The sequence below is a fragment of the Poecilia mexicana genome, unplaced genomic scaffold, assembly GCF_051168715.1.
Source record: "Poecilia mexicana isolate PSO_F unplaced genomic scaffold, ASM5116871v1 scaffold_3, whole genome shotgun sequence".
In the NCBI taxonomy this organism is placed as follows: Eukaryota; Metazoa; Chordata; class Actinopteri; order Cyprinodontiformes; family Poeciliidae; genus Poecilia; species Poecilia mexicana.
In genome coordinates this window covers 13,272,796-13,291,496 of record NW_028263372.1, presented here as the reverse complement: position 1 = coordinate 13,291,496, position 18,701 = coordinate 13,272,796, and the positions used below count along the sequence as shown (strand labels likewise).

The window sequence follows — 18,701 nt, the reverse complement described above, 5'->3', positions numbered from 1 at the left end:
ACAGATTTATGCAAGTTCCATCCCTTGCGGGGCAAACTGGATAGTATCCAGGCTGCTCTAACAGCCTACTTACCCTCACCCCCCTTTTACGTGAGATTTATGCAGTCTGTGCCCCCCACACAAATCTGACCATCTTAGGAATGGAAAGCATTCCCTGCTGAATTTTCCTACCAACTGTTCACAGCTACCATATGCAAGAGGCTTCGAGTCAAAGAGAGAGGACCAGCAGAGCTCACTTCATAGAAATACAGATTTAAAATAGAATAGGATACAAATATCCTGAATTTTCCCTCACCGGGGAAATTCAGGTGTACCTGCAGCAACGTAAGGGGCGAAACGGAAACAGAGCTGTACACAAAATTAAAGATTATATAAACAGAAAATAAGAACAAGAGGCTGATATGTACGGGTAATTTTACAATATAAGAGAAATAAATGCTGTTTTGGAAATAGCTTATTCAGATTCAAAGAAATGCTCAACTGAGTAAGATAAATTTTTTTTTAAAAAATGAACAAAATGCGCACGTATGTTTGGGAGTTAAAGAAAAACATTTTACTAAAAAAATGGAAATTATTGGTATTTTCTGAAGTTGTTAAAGAAATTGGGACATTCCTTTTTCATTTTATATGCACTTTTATTTACAAGAGCCAAAAATAGCACAACATCATAATTTGAAGGAGTGTGAATACTGTTTTTGGCATAAACATTTTCCCCTGAATGTGGGTGGAATGTTACTCTTTTCTATGTAGAAGAAGATGTTGTCTTTAGACCGGAGCTGATGAAACAAATGACTTAGCATTTTGTTGAAATATGCCACAGTTAAACAAAAGAATTTGCCACCATTCTTTCTTTTACCTCCATAACATTACCTCTGGCAAAACGGAAGGAAAATATACATTTCAAATTTTTAAAGTTTCCAAAAATTAGGCAAACTTAATAAATTCAAGGTGACAACAGAAGACAATCTCTTGTGGAGAGCCTTTATATCCACTAATTAAAAGAGCAGAATATGGGGGGGGAGGAAAAAAACATCATGGAAACCTCTCTCCTGCTGGTTGCTGCAGTCCAAGTCACGCTGTCAGAGTCTAAGAGAAAAGTTGGAGCTGCTGGGCGAGCTGAGAAATAGAAAGCAAGGCTGGAGTTAAAGGCTCTTTTTGTAGCTTGCCAGCAGTGGAGTTTAGATTTTAGTCTCCCACATCTGTCTGCTGCCTCGCACAAGAATCCTGGAATCCCCCACCTCATCATCATTACTGTATTACACAGAAAACACCCACAGACTTGTGCAGCGGTCCTTATTAGGACAACCCAATGGGCCGTGTTCATTATGCACACCCAAGCCTTGACTTTCCACCAGTGCATGTCAGCACTTAGCAGGATGGTCCTCACTCCAAAATTGAACATCTGGTCCTGACGAGGTTGGGCATGGAAACAATCCCCAGGAGAAACCAAAAACAGGAACACAAACACGCAGAGATGCAAACACAAGGATGAACTCAACTATTTCCTTTAGATTCTTAGATGGGGGACATTGTGTAAAATTGATTCTTTTTTTTAATTTTATATCATGTTTCAACGCTATTCTCACGTAAAAACATACATTGAGTGTTGCTTTGATTCTTTCACGCATGTTTGAAAAAAAAATCCTTTAATCTCCCATGGCAACCATTCAGGAGTGCCTAAACGCTTGCTCTCTCCAAGCACTGCCTTTTCCATGCCCCTCTTCGGGCCTTCCCCCTCACAGAGCAGCCCTCCCCTGCACCTTCCCTACTCACGACTCTCCCACTCAGCTCCTGTAGACTAGCGGCAGCAGCAATCGGCAAACACCTGGTGGAACCTGGTGAGTCTGCTGAGCTCATCACACAAACTACTTCTCAGTGCAAAGCTCCTAAGACCGGTGGTTAGCATTGGAGCATTGTTGTGAGGTGGTCTGTCGGAAAGTGCAGGAACTCCTTAAAGAGACAGAGACCCGTTATTAAGGCGTCAAATTGCAAAGTCAGTTTTCCTTTAAATTATGTTTGACATATGCAGCGTTTTGATAACAACTAGTTACTCGACTGTGCTTTAAAATGGCACTATGTGCCTGGAAAATACACTCTACTGCCCCTTTAAAACAAATGGCAGATTAGCATTGCTGATAGCTGAACTTACAAACACACACACACACACACACGCAGACACGCACACAAGTACACAGCTGGGGTGTGAGCTAATGACATGAATCACACTGACCTATTTTGTGAAAAGACAGAAGTGAAGGAAGAGTGGAAAGATCTGAAATTTGGGAAGTGTAAAAAGACTGCAGGGTCTTCAGATGACTCCATCTGAGTGGGCTGAGTGTGTTTCTCCTCAACTTCACACATACATAGTAGCTTCAAAGGTAAGCCACCATGCTGGTCATACCGCCAGCCAAAAGTTGAGCTCTGTTAAGCAGAGATGCTCTCTACACATATAGATGCAAACTTTTCTCGTGCATCCACTCTGGCAAACTCTTGCCGTTTGCTTTTTTTTTTGATAGACATTGTTGCCCTGATCTGCTGCATGTCCTTGTTGGATCCGGACTTTTGCAAACAGGAAACAGAACCAGGCGCGAGACCCTGTAAGGTTTTTTTTTTTGTGTGTGTGTTTTTTTGTTAGCGTGTATTTGTTTGTGAGCCTCACATGACTCAGTGTCTGCTTCTTTTAACTGCCTGTAGAGGTACGCGCATGTGGAGCGTTGCAGTGACTGCCGCAACGCAGCCAAGTTTCTCTTAGTTTCCTTCCAGATCTGAACTCTGTGTGACTCTGATAACATTGAATCGAGAAACAATTTCATGCTCTTGTACTCGGGGTGCTTTTTATGGCTTCAACTGTTCCATTAAGGCGCTTCAGGGTCTGGGAATGGTTTTTTGAAATGTGTGTGTACGTGTCTCTCTCTCTCTCTCTCTCTCTCTGTCTGTGTGTTTTAAGTTAATGCCCTCAGGCTCATCAGCCGTTCAGTTGATACTGCAAAAGGAATCCAAACAGTTCAAGCTCTTTTATGTTTTGGTTCCTGACCAAAGCCACAGAATGAGGAGATTACCCTGAATGCTTATCATTTCCTGTTTCTGAGGCTGTCATGTCACCAATGGGGTTCAAGGAAATTATTCACACTAACAAATGGACACAAGACATGGGTGCAACTTGTGAGCTCCCTTCGTCGTTCAGATTAGTTTTTCTTTTTACCTTTATGACTTATATCAAACTTCTAAGCAAAAGTTTTAAGAGTTTTTTTTTTTTACTTGGTATTGTAGACACAAATAAAAAAATATATTGTGACCATCGCAATGCGATGCTTACTAATCTTTTCCAGGTAACTCGTCATAAACAAGTTTTATAGCTTTACAGAAGAAATGGTTTTACAGTTTCTTCCTCAAATAACGAGTTTATAGGTCGCCCATAGTTTTGGATTGTTGTTTAGCAGTGTGTAAAAATGTGTCTCATTTGTCCCTGTCTTGGCTCTAAAGTGGTTTCCGATCATAGATAGTGTTGTTTGTCCTCCATTCATTGGAGGACCTTGAGGTTTCTGAAAGGAAGCCATCTTTTAGGTCACTTGCTGCCCACCATCATGATCATTGTTACATTCAGAAGAAAAGTGGGAAGCTTAGACTACGAGCCTTGCAGTGGAAGAGGCGCTTAATCGAAGATAACATGTTAAAATTTTTATTTTATTTTTTTTAAACACATGTTGATGATTTGTAATAATAGCCTGATGAAAGGTCTAAAACTGCATCCAGCTTCCCAACTGTTATTTTGACATTAATGAGAGGTCAGAGGTTAAACAATGAGCTCACAGCTTCGACAAGCTGTGACAGTCTGCACGCCTCTCAGAGTCGGCAGAATGGCGTCACAGAGGAGGCCATTGTTGTTCTTGGTGACACTTTCTGGGAGAGGTTCCTGTGACTCAGAGAAAATATGCGAGGATAAAACTGAATCAGTCAGTCTGCTTCATTTCATTTCACATTTTGTGTTTGTAGGCGACTTATCGTTACACTTGAAACCCCCGTGGATCTTTGAACCGACAAATTCAAATTACGCTCGCACTGTGATGAAACTGAAATTGTGCATTAAATGCGTAGGAAACACAGGAGATAACACTTCAAGCAGCTCCACTTCCTGCTCCTTCAGACGTTCTGCAAGTTTGGGATTGTGAGGAAGTTACAAATGCACTGATAGCATCTCACATCTTCAGAACAGAAAGGCTTCAAGTGTTTGTTGTTTTCTTTCTCTAAGATACCCTTCAGTATGTATCTTTTCTTGTACCAGTCAAAAGAATATCAGCTGTCGGTTCTGTGGTCTCACCCTAACAAGCTTTACTCAGGCTGATTAGGACAGGAGAGACCTCCCAGGCTTCACGAGAAAGCTGTTAAAATTTGCGTTTTTAGCACACTTTAGCATCTTTTACTGCTATAAGGTGAATACGAAACAGGCAGCTGAAAACTAAAGCCTAGCAGCAGCTATTGTAGGCTGGTTCTAACCAGCTGTTTTCACTGCTCCATCTCACACACATCTGTTTCAGACCCTCAGATTTGCTACAGAAACTAAGTGTTTTTTATCTACGTCTGTCTTTTCCGCAAACTTGCATTGGCTCCTTTTCATAATAAGACGTAATATACATTGTGCGAGAACGAAAACAAATAGTTTAGGAAACCCTAGCAAGCTTCATTCTATATATCATTTCCTTTTAAACCCGCTTTTTCTGTCCGGGGTCATGGAGCGGCCGGAGTCCATCCCAGCTGTCACCAGGCGAAAGATAAACTACCAGCAGACTGCCGGTCCTTCACGAGGCCATTTGACCAATCAACGAGACAGTTTATATACCGTGAGGTCAGAGGCTCGAGGAAGATCCACAGCACCATCTTGTGGTCAACAATGGCTACAACAGCAACGAGCCACATACCCTGATGCAACCTTCGATGGAAAACACAGATGCAGATTGAGTTCTGTGGAGTTGATCCTCCACGGGACCTCAAAAGTGAAAGAAAACGTAAAGATTTGTCAATATCCATACTTTCGCTATTTCATTTCCAGTTATTGTTTCGTCATTTGGTTTCTATGGGGAGAGAAACTGCAAAGGGGCAGCAGTAAAAACTAAAATAAACGATTGAACAATTGAAGAGGTGCCAATACATGAAATACAAATGAAAAACTTTGATTAATATAATGTAAATAATGTGATATGACGACATAATCGGAACAAACTGCAGTATGCCCAATTTTTTGATTCTTCTTACTATGAAAATGAGTCAGTAGGGGTGTGTTTGGCACCAATCTTAATGCATCTTTTCACCTGATAACGCCTTAGAAGATTCTTGGAGTATTAGAATGTATAAAAATTGATGAGAGTAAATAATACAGAAACTGCAAAGGTTTTATGTAAAATAACTCTAGATTTATTTTGCTTCAGAGAAAACAGAATATCTTAATATTTCTCAGCCATTTATCTGATAAGAACTAAACATGTAATTTCTATATGCTTAACGCAAAGAGAAAGTGAAGCATAATATGAATCAGCCATATGAAATCAGGATAATAAATCCAAAAAAATAAAAAAATAAAAATTAAAACAGGTTAAATTTATCATAAAAAAAAGAAGAATGATTTGGAAAAGTAAGCCGGCGTTCTGGTAATTTCCTCCTGGCAGCAGAGATTGTGCTTAAACTTCGACTAAAAGCCAGCAAAGTCTGCATGGAGGAGGCCGGATGTTCCGCAGGCGAGCAGCTGCTCTCAATGTGGGACGGAGGAGCTGACAATTTACTCATGACGGACAGAAACAAATGGACAGGAAGAAAGCTCAGGAACTGTACATACATTTTTCCGCCCTCAAAAAGTCGCAGCTCACTGTGATTCTGTGAATTTGATCAGGCTGCTAAATGTGATGATGAACATTATTCTTTTTTTTAATTATTTTAATTTTTGGGGCCCAGATCTTGTATTTACATTTAATAGTCTCTCAGTGTTACTGCGATTGCAGGATCGGCTGCTTCAGCCACAGCTTGGTGCTTCCAGAGAAGATGGGCGTCTGCCTCTCCATGTGGAACCGCACCAGGTGAGAAACGCTCTGAAACACCTGGTCCCGTGTTCGCACCTGATTACACCAAAATAAAAATGATTTATTTCGCTTGAAGTATTCATAGCACTAGAAAAGAAGATTCTCTGTTTCATTTTAGTCTAGAGACCATCCTAAAACATAAATATGTCGTCATCTAAACTAAGTATTCCCACAGCATAACGAATTAAAGAGGTAGGGCAGCAGCACACTACCTGGCCGTGTGAATCCACCAGCAGTATATGTCGCACAGTGTCGCCCTCCATCCCACTGAGGACGTATTGACTGGAGGCCGAGCCACTTTCTCTGACCAGGAAGTCCCCGCTGCAGGTGAGGAGAGACTCTGCCTGTTCTCTGTCCAGCCTGGAAACGAGGGACACGAAGACGCTGTGAAATCATGAAAAAAAAAAAAAAAACGGAAACCTGAAAATTTGCTGGTATGATGATTCTCCCCACCTGCCGTGGAACCAGTCTTCCTGGTAAACTAAGCTCTGGACTGGGGAGCCAAAGAGGGGAGACTGTTGTTCTCCACTGTCATCAAACTGCACAGAGTCTGGTGGAGACAAAACCAAAAGGAAATAGAGAAAGAGAAAAAAAGAGATGAATTTCATTGGTGTCCAGTACATTCACACAAGATTTACAGGATAATACCAGCTGCATTACACACGCTTCAACTTGCACAAAAAACTTCATGTAAAGGAGCTGAAGCTCCTGCTTGGGATTCAAAATAGTGTTTTACCTAAAGCCGATAATGTCTATGTTTTGATGGCCTCATTTTAATGCAGTGAAGTAAGTAGATTCACCACAGAGAAAAACAGATTTCAGCAAGAAGGGCAATCCCAAACAATCACCCGAAGAATAAAAATGAGTCTTTAAAATGTAAATACACCAAAGTTGAATTTATATCTTGTTTAAGAAGCACATCATACCGTTCCACAACAAAAGTTTAGTGCTAGCAGCTGGCGTGAACATATTGGTTCCTGTTGTGACTAAGTTTGGACTTTTAATCAATTCACACTGGCCTGGGCTTCCCTGTTAAATCTCAAGTGTGCACGCACTTACACACAGCGACTGTATAAACAGTGATTTATTTCAAGTTGTGAATGAATAATCTTATACAACTCTCACTGCTGCTATATTTAAAAACATCAGAAATAAATGCTATGCTATAGTAAAATTATGAAAAAATATATTTTAAGATACACAGCAGATTGCACCTTAAATAGTTAAATAGATCAGACACCGACTGATGTCCACCTACTATTGAAGTTAGTCAAACTCTACCTTCGACTTGAATTATTTGCTCCTTACGTGTCTAAGAGTAAGATTACTGAGTGTGAAGCAAATTGTTGAAAAAGTGTTTGGAGACCTCTCTATGCATCAGTCCTGTGTAAACCTGCAACACCGGTTCTCAGGACGCTGCTTTCTCTCCTGCAGCCTCATCTCTGACACTCACCTGCAGATGGAGCTGGAGTTTCTTCTCTGACAGAGTAGTTCTCATACAGCGACACCGGCTGGGACAAGCAGACCTGCAACAGATGAATCATGCAAACTAAATGTAACAGATATCTTTGTCACTGTGTGTGTGTGTGTGTGTGTGTGTGTGTGTGTATGCGTGTATGTGTATGTGTGTGTGTGTGTGTGTCAAAGTGTGCGTGTGTGTGCGTGTGTGTGTGTCCTGCGTGCACAGTTGTTTGTGAGCGTAACGAGAGCCATGGCCTGAAGGTTAGAGATGTGAGGTCGTGACAGGAAAGTCGCTGATTCAATTCTCACAGCGATTGTTAGAAGTGACTGAAGAGCGTCTTCTATTACAAACTACTAGGAAAGGCATTTCCTGTTCAGTTGTTCCTCCCCGGTGACCCACAGACGGAGTTACGCTGTACAGGGCCACCCTGAGGTGTCATCGTATAAATGACTGGCTTTAATGAACTAATTCAGAACAATTAAAAATAGGGAAACATTTCCTAACTTATATTTTTCATTCTTAGTTTGTTTTAAGAATGAAGTGTTTCAGAAGTGATCACATTTCAAATACTACAATCTATCGCTTAAACTGAAGGACAAAACTTTGTTTTTTCTTTTTCTTTTTACTCAACTGCTGCTGAATAAACTAACCCTACGGCTTTCAGCTACATCCTGCAGCTTCTATCGGGGAACTGAGTCACTGAGATGCTCAATTATACAAAAGATATTTATCCAAGATCAATGTGCTAAATTACAAATTATCACCATGATGACAAATATTTTATATAGTTTTCAATTATTTAGCTAAGTAAATATATATATATATATCTCCTTATTACTAGTTACAGGTTAGTTATAGACTAACAGCGTAGATGGTGTTAGGAGTCAAGTACAGGAGGAAAAAAAAGCATCAAAATGAGTCACAAAATGTTAGAAAGAGCGAAATATGACCAAGACAGTTTTGACTCATGAGTGTCTATAGATGTCTAGATCAACTGAGCACATAACAGATTTTAAAGCACTCTTACCTCCTGAATATCAGGTTCCTGTTTCTTCTCCTCCTTTGACGCCTGCTTGCCCTCTTTGCCGCCAACCAGTGCAAAAAAGGTTTTTCCTGTGATGACGTTATAGTAGTCCGGCTGCTTGGCGACCTCTTCCTTCTGCTTGGTGTTCTGCTCCACCGACGTCTCTTTGGGACTCCGTCTTGGACATATCCTAACCATAGACCTGAATGAAAACCCACATCCGTGATGTTCAGATGTCGCCGTGTCTGACAACAAGCTGACTCACTCATAACTTTATAACCTTGGGGAGAGGAGCGTTGATGTCTGCCGGAAGCGCGTCTCAAAGGCCTGCCCGATGGTGCCGATAACTTCACTGGCCCGACCCTGGGGACACTCCATGATGTGACACTCTGCCCGACGGTGAAAAGGAGACGCATCATTCCCATAATTCAAATATCTAGGAGCTTATTGTGGCCTAAAAAGTGAGCCCTACCTCTCTTATTGATGAAGTCCTTTGCAACGTACGCAATATAGTCTGACATGTCCTGTGAATATATTTAAAGAGGCTTATTTAGTCATAGATAGAAGCATAATTATGTCCCATTAAAGTCAAACATCTGCGGGTGGAGGTAAAGTGTGTAGAGTGAGATTTAAGTTAAAGTTAAGATTTTTGGACCTGACCTGAGTTAGACCAGTGTTGATGAAAATAAAGGAGAAGACGTCAATATTAGTTTTATTGCTAATAGCAGTCAGCCACCAGAACATTTAGGAAAACTCAAAAGTTTTCTGTTTTGCAACTACAATTTTTCAAATTCGGCTCTGATGTTATTCCCACGTTGTGTGTGTGTGTGTGTGTGTGTGTGTGGGTGTGTGTGTGTGTGTGTGTGTGTGTGTGTGTGTGTGTTGGTCATGGGATGAACGAAGTGAAATTCACTGGGTCAAGGTGTTTTCCACACTCACTAAGAGACAATACAGTGTTGTACACACACAGCTCACCAGAGCCCCCTAGTGGTCAAATAAGTACATGGTCACTAAAACAGAAACAAGTTCGTCAGACTGTTTTAAATGGAGCCACGCTGAGCATGCAGCTAATGAATCTTCATTATCGCAGACTGAGCTGCTGCATAGGATCGCATAGATTAATTAGTGATGTCGCTATTTACTCAAAGCTGCTCCTCTTCCTACACACTCCTCGGTGTGGATGTGTGTCTGATCAATCCCTTCTCATTTGTTTTATACTGATTCAAGAGCAGAGTCAGCAGAAAATATTTTCAACAAGGCTGAAACAATTTTAATCCCCTCAGCTCATGCTCCAAAGCTGAGTTTTAAGGCACACTTCTGGATTATTTTAGCTAATTAATTTAGCAGAGAGCTATAATCCTTTCCACAGACACTACCCTCTTGCTTGTTTATTTCTTTGTAAGTTACTGACCAGAGATTTTTTTTTTATTCTGGGTTTGTGTCCACAGGTTGCTGCTTCAGGATCATATGATTTGTAGCATCAGGAAAATCAGTCAGGGAGGTAAATGATCAACAATCTATATATTTAGACCTCTAGCAACCAAATTTTATCATTAACTTCTTCATAAATGTATGAGAAAAGGGCATTTTTAAAAAATATAGATATTGTAATAAAAGACCTGACCTAAATGAAATCTCAGGAAGTTCAGTGTTAATCAGCTTTTTTATAGTTGGCATTTTAATAATAAAAATCAACAAGCTGGGTTAAATCATGCTAAGCCTCTAAATCATCAGAATTAGCACAACTCAATCTCAGCTAACAGAATGACTTTAATCAGGAAAGAAATTTTAATTCAAGCTGTCTGACCTAATTCTATATTTTAAAAATAATAGCATAATCAATACAATACGTTGTGGTACACTTTTTGCATTGATATTAACCTGAAAATGTTTGTTCATGTGGAATATTCGAAAACAAAAAAACATACTGGGTCTCCTCCGGAGGCAAACGAAATGCCCTGCATGGGATGGTTGACGATCCTCTGTGGAAGAGAAGGGAGGGAAACGCAAACAGTTTTGGATACTGTTGTTAGAAACAAATATATATATTTATATATGAGGGAGGTTCAACGCGGATTCGGTTGTTACCTGTAAGTTGGAGGCTGTGATCAGAGACAGACTGTCTGTGGACACTGTGAGGATGGCTCTGCTCCCAGAAAACTGCATGTTGATCTGACCCAAAACAGCAGAAACCCCTTTACACGGAGGCTGATGACGACAAGAATCCCAGTTACTCCACCAATCCGTCACCTGAATCCTCTCCCCGCTTGTTTACACCGCACTTACCCTCCTGCTTTTCAGCAAGGATTTCACTGAAGCCCTCTCGCACAGTCTGCTAATTGCCTCCCTGCACACAAACGCAGATGTTAAGCACGTACACAGTCGAGCGCACGAGCACAGAGATACCTTTGTAAAGAAGGGATTCGGTGCGTCCTGTGACTTGTGATGCATGTGACAAAAAGAGGAAAACCTCATTACAAGCAGCCAGTGTAAGCAGGGTTACATTTGTTCCTTATAGTAGTTTAGACAGATGAAGAACACAAATAAATATTTTTATAGAAGTGTGGAATAAAATCCTACTTTATAAAAATAAATTAAGAATAATGTACTGTATTGCAAATCTACCACATTTCAGAAGCTAAAATTGCATATGGTTTCAAACCAATTCATTATTTTTTAAAATCTAAAATTAATATTTTAGGCTAAACAACTCAAACATTTAGTCTTGGTAAAAAGGACCCCACCCTATAAAGATCAAATTAAAGGATTTAACTCAAACTCTACTGAACAAAAACAAAGCCACCAGATAAAGCCAAATTGTAAAAGCTTGTTAACATTCAGTGCACTATAAGTTCAAAGTTTACTGTATGTCTCTAATCTTTAGATTATTATTTTTTAATTAAACTCACAAAAGTGCATCAAAGCTCCTGTTGTTGGTTGGATGATTAAAAAATGGTTGAAATTCCCAGCTTCATTCCAAACTCTGGTCAACTGATTCATGCATCACTAGTTTCTCGTTCTGAAAAACATTGTTCTTAATAGAAACTATTTTACTGAAGTTAAAGTCATTCGTGATCAAGATAAACTCTAAATATAATAGAAAATAGTTCCAAAATTGCAGCAGTGTGTTAAAAGATGTAAAAAAAATAAGGAAGGAGTTCAAAATCGTTATAGTGAAACACGCATGCGCTCTGGTGCACACTTATACTACGTTGACAGTTTAACAACTAACTGAATTATTTGCTAACAAATTGGGAACACTGAGCATTAAAGAATTTAAAGAATCCAGGGGGGAAAAAATCTAGTTACATGAGGCATGTACAAGGCCTCTGCACAACGCAAAACTCATCTGGACCCACTTAAGTGGATCGGAGTGATGCCGTAAAGTTTTCCTAGTAGTCTAGCAAATCAAACTTTATCACAGTTTAGTAAAACAGTGCTAAATATTTCACTAAACTGCGGACTGAAGAAGGAACAGGAAAATGCCGGCAATTATTTGCACACAGCTTACCAAAAAAAAATGTGAAATACCACCCGGCATGTCAGTGGGGGGAGCAGGACTGCACTGCTGCTTTTTTGCAGATGATGTAGCCGTGCTGGCTTCATCGGGTCACGACCTCCAGCTTTCTGTGGAGTGGTGAGCAGCTGAGTATGAAGTGGCCAGGATGAGGATCAGTGCCTCCAAATCAGAGGAAACCTGAGCCGGAAAAGGATAGAGATGGGGACGTGGTCCACCCCTCCAGTGGGGGAGTTCGAGTTTCTCAGGGTCTTTTTCACAAACGAGGACAAAATGCAGCAGGAGATCGACAGGTGGACTGGTGCTGCGTCTGCAGTGAAGCAGAATCCAACAGGATCCATGGCGGACTTGATTTTTTCTTTGTGTGTGTGTGTGTTTGTAATACATTATGGAGGGGACGATTTTCCTGACACATACTACGTTGTGGGGACCGAAGCCTGGTCCCAACAAGGGGAAATGCTGTTCTTGGGTCAGAGGTCAGATTTAAGGTAGGAATTGAGTTTTGGTTAGGGTTAGGTATGTAGGGGTTAGGGTTAGGTATGTTAGGGTTGGCGTAGGTATATAATGGGTAGGGTTAGGATAAGGGTAAGGTGGTAGGCTGTAGAAATGAATGGAAGTCAATGGAAAGTCCCCACAAAGATAGCCACGCAAACGTGTGTGTGTGAATGCATGTTCCTGTTCCTTAAGTGAAAGGGTTCCTGCCGATGTCTTTGGTAAGGACTCTCAGAAGAAAAGTCCTTAGATGTGTTATTTTATAGGTCAATTTTTCATACAAAATTGAGATCAAGAGAAAAAAGACGGTTACATAAAACTGGATTCTTGTTTTACTGCGGCAAAAATTTGTTCCCCGAAGAAGTTACAAAGCTCCAATCGAACTCCCAGACGATTTCTGAGAGCAGATGCTCGGGTCAGAAATGCGAAGGCATAAAAACACACACATAACTGTGTAGGCAACAAGGTCGTTTTCCTGGAAGAACATTTCTCCTCTTTGAAAACGTGTTTCATGTAATGGATGTGTTCTGCCTCTCCAGCTTGCTTTTTAATAAGACTATGAGAGATCATTAGGAGGAAATTCATCTAATTGGATTTTCTGGCCCATCACTCAGCAGCGCTGTTGTTAACAGAGGTTGCTGTGTGTTGGCATTCTGCACTAGGATGTCAATATCAAATGTGAACGAGAAAGCCCCGGTTTATGAAACATTATACATTTAATTTAATTTCCCGTCTTTGAAAAATAAATAATAAGCTACACATGCCCACTTTGGCAAATATAACGTCAAGCTTGGAGTGAAAGGAACGTCACTACTCTTTTAAACACATGGACAAAATCAGCAAATATATCAATAATGCCTTATATTTGTGCCTAAATGTTCCTCTTTTTATCTTTATTTTGGTCTGGAGCTTTCTCTTTCTCTTTGACAGCATTTAACTTTGCAGGATAAATAACTCAATGTGCTTTTCAAAGTGTCTCCAGTAGAACTATATGTTGACTTTGTCTTTCTAAATACTTAATTTGAAGAACTGTTGTTTAATTTTCTTTCAAACTACACAATCTTTATTTCTTTGCTGGTTTTGTTTCTAAAGTACATGAGCATTTCATTAACTGTTGATTTGAAAAATAAAATCTGGCTCTTGAATTTAGATAACTCTAATGTAAAAATGCAGAAAATGTCTGCTGAATTTCCCTGCTTGTCTGCCATTTGAAATCAGACTTTCTGGAATCCTTCAAGCTCTTTTCTCAGAATGATTACTTGTACTTCCAGACCTCACCATGACCTCCTCCTGTCCGTCTATGTGGACAACTCTAAATCACATTACTGACAGAGAAAACATCTTTTCTCCTTTAAGCTTCTCCAACTTCATGGCTGTTGATTATATTGTATTGCATACTTCAAAATCTGCATTATTTGCATTTGCAATTACAGGCCTTTGTCCCGAAATTAATACAAACCACCCAAAGCTTAAGTAAGGCAGTTTTTACTTTAAATTTGTACCACTAAAAAAAGGGTTTGGGATAAATAGGGTCACATTTTTAACGCAGAATAGCAGAGCTCCATGAAATTCGTTGGCTTCCTGTCACGGTGCCAGCTATTTAATGTAGTCAATTTCATTTGCGATAGGTTTTGAGCCAGAAGCTAGTCTGCTTAATCCAAACACGTTTTAATGTGTTTGGGATTATTGTCTTGTTGACAAGCTGCAAACACGTGACCCAAACCCTGTCATCCTCAGACAAAAGTAAGTTGTTGAAGAAGTCCAGAAAAAAAAAAACGCAGAAACCGCTGAAAGGGTCCAGTCAATCATAAACTGGAAACTTCTGGAACACCTTTGTTCCCATCAGCAAGCAAAACCAAATCTTAGATAGAGACCCAAAGAAATACTCTGACTGTTCTCAGTTGGGACAAAATGAAGTGTAGAGTCCTACAGGAAGCAGCAAGCTGGAGACGCCTTTAAGCTGAAGAGCAGGGCACCAACCAATCCAAAATAAATGCTCCCACATAATAAACTGGTTTGCTGAACTGGTAAAGGCCATTGACAGAAACAGATACTGGAAACTCTACTGTAAATGTGTGGAACAATTTAGAGGCAGAGCCTGCTGTCCCACATCCATCCAGAATAATGATGAGTGCAAAGACTTTTGATCAAGGGACAATTAACCAGATATTAGAAGGGGCTCCTGGAAGCAGCACATCCGGAAAGTTTTCACAGCACTTCACTTTTTACACACTTTGTTGTCACAGCTCTTATTCCAAATTGTACTAAATTCATTTCTATCTTGAAAACTCAACATACAAAACTGTGGAAGAAAGTTTTTGAGTGTTTTGAAAATTTACTGAAAATAAAAAAAAAAGAAAGAAAGAAATCACATTTACGTAAGTGTTCACAATCTTTGCCACGGGTGTGTTATCGTACCGTGTGACTTGCACTCTTGTATCAAAGTCGAGTGTCCTCATGGACTGGACCACTTCCACGCTACCCATGTACTTCAAAACACAAGCAAATAAACAAAACACCAGTTACTAAGCAGACAGAAACATGATCGAAAACAGCATTAAGCAGAGCCGCTGTGACTTTCTGTCCTATAAATCCACTGCATATGTCCACAGTGTCATCTGTTTATCAAACAGCGAATTTCACAACTTGATAGTAAATACATGGAGATGATTGTAGAGGCATTGTTGCAAACAGGCGACAATTTGCTCACTTTTTGCTGCCCTTCTCCCATTGGTCATGAGTTCGAACAAAACAGGCCCTATAGGCCGGAGCTGGGATGAGTAAATCCATTGATGCGAACCCAGCTCAAATCAATAAGTGTACATGTGGGTGGGGTGTGATACTTGTGTGTGCGTGTGTGTGTGTGTGTGTGTGCTTGTTTATAGAGGACAGCCAGACAGTCCGTTCTCTTTTCCACTGTTGGTCAGAAGTCCTGCTCCTAATCACCCACGAGAACACACTTCTGTTTATGGGACAGCATGAGCCCTGCTAATACCAAACACACACACAGACACAAAAATACACACACACACACACACACCAGCAAGCAGAGTTGATCTAGAGAGGAGCAGAGAGCCAGGATGAGTCACTACTGCCTACACAGGAAGCTGTACGTGAGAACTGGAGGGGGGTATGAAAGTGAGCATGATAGTGTGGAAAGAGCAGAATGAGACAAGGGTCTGTGTGCCTCCTTTGTGTCCGATTGTCCAAAAACTGTTGATCCCAATCAACACAGACATCCAGAAAACTCAACCGTGTTTCACAAAGAGAATATGTGGTGATGCTTAAACCCAAACACATGGAATGGAAACTCTCCTCAGCATTAGTTGTTGCTAGATTTTGCGTGTGCAGGCATGGAGAGCGGTCAGAAGTATACCTTCACGTGATGGTGAACTGCTTTGTTCGATGTCCTCACCACTGCACAGTCATCTACTGTCTTCAAGCGGCAGAGCCCGTCACTTTGCTGCGAGCACGGGGCGCAGGGGAGGCTGGCCATCCGGTGCAGCGTGATGGGACGCCTTGTGGAGAGGAGAGCCGGGTGAATCAGGTCTGGTCCACCGAGGGAAGAGCTCCAGTCTGCTCTGTCGTCCCGTTTACTGACAGTTCTGATTGTGTTCGCTTGTCCCTTCAGGACTCTCCTCAGGCAGTTGGGACTTTGCAGCCGGATGCTGGCCACACGGGGGATGAAGTTCCTCAGGGTGGATGATCCATGGGGAGATGGAGTCCCGGGGTCAAGCTGAGCAAAATCAGAGTCTAGGCAAAGGTCCCTCTTCGAGGGCACCAATCTTTCAGGGCGATCCTCCAAAGAGGTCAAGGAGTCGTTGCGCAGTCGGCTGTATTTGGTGCGTTTCAACATACCTGCAGACGATGGAGAAAAGTGTAAAGAATGAATTCTTCAAGAGTGAATGAGCAGAAAATGTCTTCTCATTAAATGTCGTTAAAAGAGACCCACCTGGTAGGAGTCCTGTCTGTGGTTTGAACTTGGGTATGGTTTGCTCTCGCATAATCAGGGCACTGGAGCACTGGAGGAAGGAAGAAAAGAGGGAGCTGATAACATTAATGACTCAATTCTCCCTCAAAAAAATTGAAAAATGCAACAAAGTTTTAATTTTTTGCCAATCAGCTGCTCTTTACAAATGTATCCCTGTGTTTTTTTGTTTTGTTTTTTTGGGTGGGGGGAATCATCAGATCATCATATGTGATTCCCACCACACATCACAGCAAATTCAACTCACCCTCACGCGTCTGGGGTTGTCCTGTGTAGATTACAATCCTGTCTGCTCCGCTGCAGTCATGCCGAGTAAAGTATCAAACCTCCGGACTGAGCACTTTCACAGTCAGTTTACCGGCTTCCAGGGTTTTCTATCTGAGGCATGGAACAAATGAGCAGCTTTTATGAATGAACTCACTTTTTTTATGAATGAATGAGAGGCTCTGGCTCACTTCCTCTGTCTCTCTCTATGATGCTGCAGATGAATGTATGAATGAACCAGAGGAGAGATTGACAGACAGACCCTAAGGCAGCACTGTTGCCCCTCCCTCACCGATAAACTACCATCCAATCACAGACAGGCAGGGTGACTCATGCTCTGCACTCTCTCTCTCTCTCTCTCTCTCTCTCTCTCTCTCTCTCTCTCTCTCTCTCTCTCTCTCTCTCTGTCTCTTTTTCTCTCTCACACACACACACACACACACACACACCTACAGTTATACACTGAAGCAGAGCCAATAGAGTGCTTTGTCCCTCTCTGTTAACATCACTTGCACCTTGGAGATGCTTTTAAAGCGCATTATTAATGCATTACTAGCTTGGCTTCCTCCCCTCAAAATGCTTCCTATCTGATTTCTGAATGAAATGAACTTTTTACCATCTGCTTTGCAGGAACATTCTCGGGTTGACTTGATCTCTGCGATAAAAAAAGAAAAAAAGACATTTCGTAGTGTATCTAATGAAGGTATTATTCAAATGACCCGCATGAGCGCGCAAGCGGAAGGGGATTAAATGAAACATTTGCATTTCCGTGTGATTCAGATCGGAGCGTTATACCCGGCGCCAGTGTTGAGAGTATTTTACATAGAGAGTTTGCTGCCGATTAAAAAGATCGTCACTGTTCTATTTTTGAACTGTTTTCATGAGATTTTACTCGGATGTAAGCAACACGGCAGGGACCTTTACACAAAGCAAATAAAAACATGCAAACAAGAGATAGAAAAACACACAAAAGCATGCAAATCTTTGCATCGTAAAGCACGGCATTTATAAATGTAGTCATCATATAACACACCAAATACCACGGTTTGAAACTGAAAGAACATTATGTGCAAATGCAGACGCAACGTGTTGAGACATCAGCCAGGAAGTTAATGCTCAGGTGCAAATGGGTCTTCAAGAATAGAGAATAGCTCTCTCAACATACAGTCAGAGATTTTTGATGTGGCCATCAGGCAGGACTGATCTTGATGCTTTAATTTGTGAGCAGATCTGAGAAGTTGTATGTGAACAAGGCGGCCTACAAACCTGACTGAGTCACACCAGTTCTGAGAGGAGGAATGGGCCACCACTCCAACTAAACTACTGACAGAAGCTTGTGGAAGGAAACCCAGAATGTTTGACAAAAAGAAAATGCTGTAGAAATGCGTGTGACCATATGATGAAGACATTAAGAAATAAATCTCACACATGTTCTTTCTTCTATTATTCTGGTATTTAGCTAATAGAGATAGTTCTGGTAATTCTGCCAAGAAGAACTTTCTTGGACACAAAAAAATGTGTCCTTTAATTCAGTCATTACCATTGCCAATTGTAGTTTATGTTGTTTGTTCTCTATTAGTTTCATTATTTATAGATTTACAAGAGAGCAAATTTCTCCGCATCACATTTCACATATTACTTACACATTTCTGACAGCCATCAGCTATGATCAGAATAAAAACAAACAGCACTGAAGCAGGTACAAATGTCCGTATGTTACGCATAACATGCTGTTTATTGAAGAATAGTTTCCATATTCTGAATTTCCCTTTAACCAATTAGGGAAAAAATATGTTAATGTGGTTATTATCTATAACACAAAGTAAACAAGATTTGTCCATGTTCAACAAGTAAAATGAAAAAATGTGCCTCAAAAAGCATTGATT

The 18,701-nt window shown here is 40.8% G+C and overlaps 1 protein-coding gene across 1 annotated transcript; it reads right to left on the bottom strand.

Annotated features, from left to right (window-relative positions):
- Window positions 1-5,386: 5,386 nt before the first annotated feature.
- LOC106904493 (SHC-transforming protein 4) lies at window positions 5,387-16,606 on the bottom strand. Its single transcript, XM_088004187.1, has 13 exons — window positions 16,516-16,606; window positions 15,940-16,421; window positions 14,982-15,052; window positions 10,841-10,901; window positions 10,643-10,762; window positions 10,483-10,536; window positions 9,027-9,078; window positions 8,835-8,943; window positions 8,558-8,756; window positions 7,522-7,594; window positions 6,522-6,618; window positions 6,281-6,428; window positions 5,387-6,104 (listed from the first exon to the last, which is right to left on the bottom strand). Exons 1-13 carry the CDS (start codon window positions 16,565-16,567, stop codon window positions 5,976-5,978), a joined length of 1,647 nt encoding a protein of 548 aa, XP_087860313.1. The 5' UTR covers window positions 16,568-16,606; the 3' UTR covers window positions 5,387-5,975.
- Between the last annotated feature and the right edge of the window lie 2,095 nt (window positions 16,607-18,701).

Excerpts from the sequence above, each read along its gene's own strand:
- LOC106904493 (XM_088004187.1), bottom strand. The coding sequence starts at position 16,567 with ATGCGAGAGCAAACCATACCCAAGTTCAAACCACAGACAGGACTCCTA. Across the intron at positions 10,763-10,840 it reads CCTTGCTGAAAAGCAGGAGG|CCTCCGTGTAAAGGGGTTTC; the intron begins GTAAGTGCGGTG and ends TGTCGTCATCAG. Across the intron at positions 6,429-6,521 it reads GAAGACTGGTTCCACGGCAG|GCTGGACAGAGAACAGGCAG; the intron begins GTGGGGAGAATC and ends CCTCGTTTCCAG.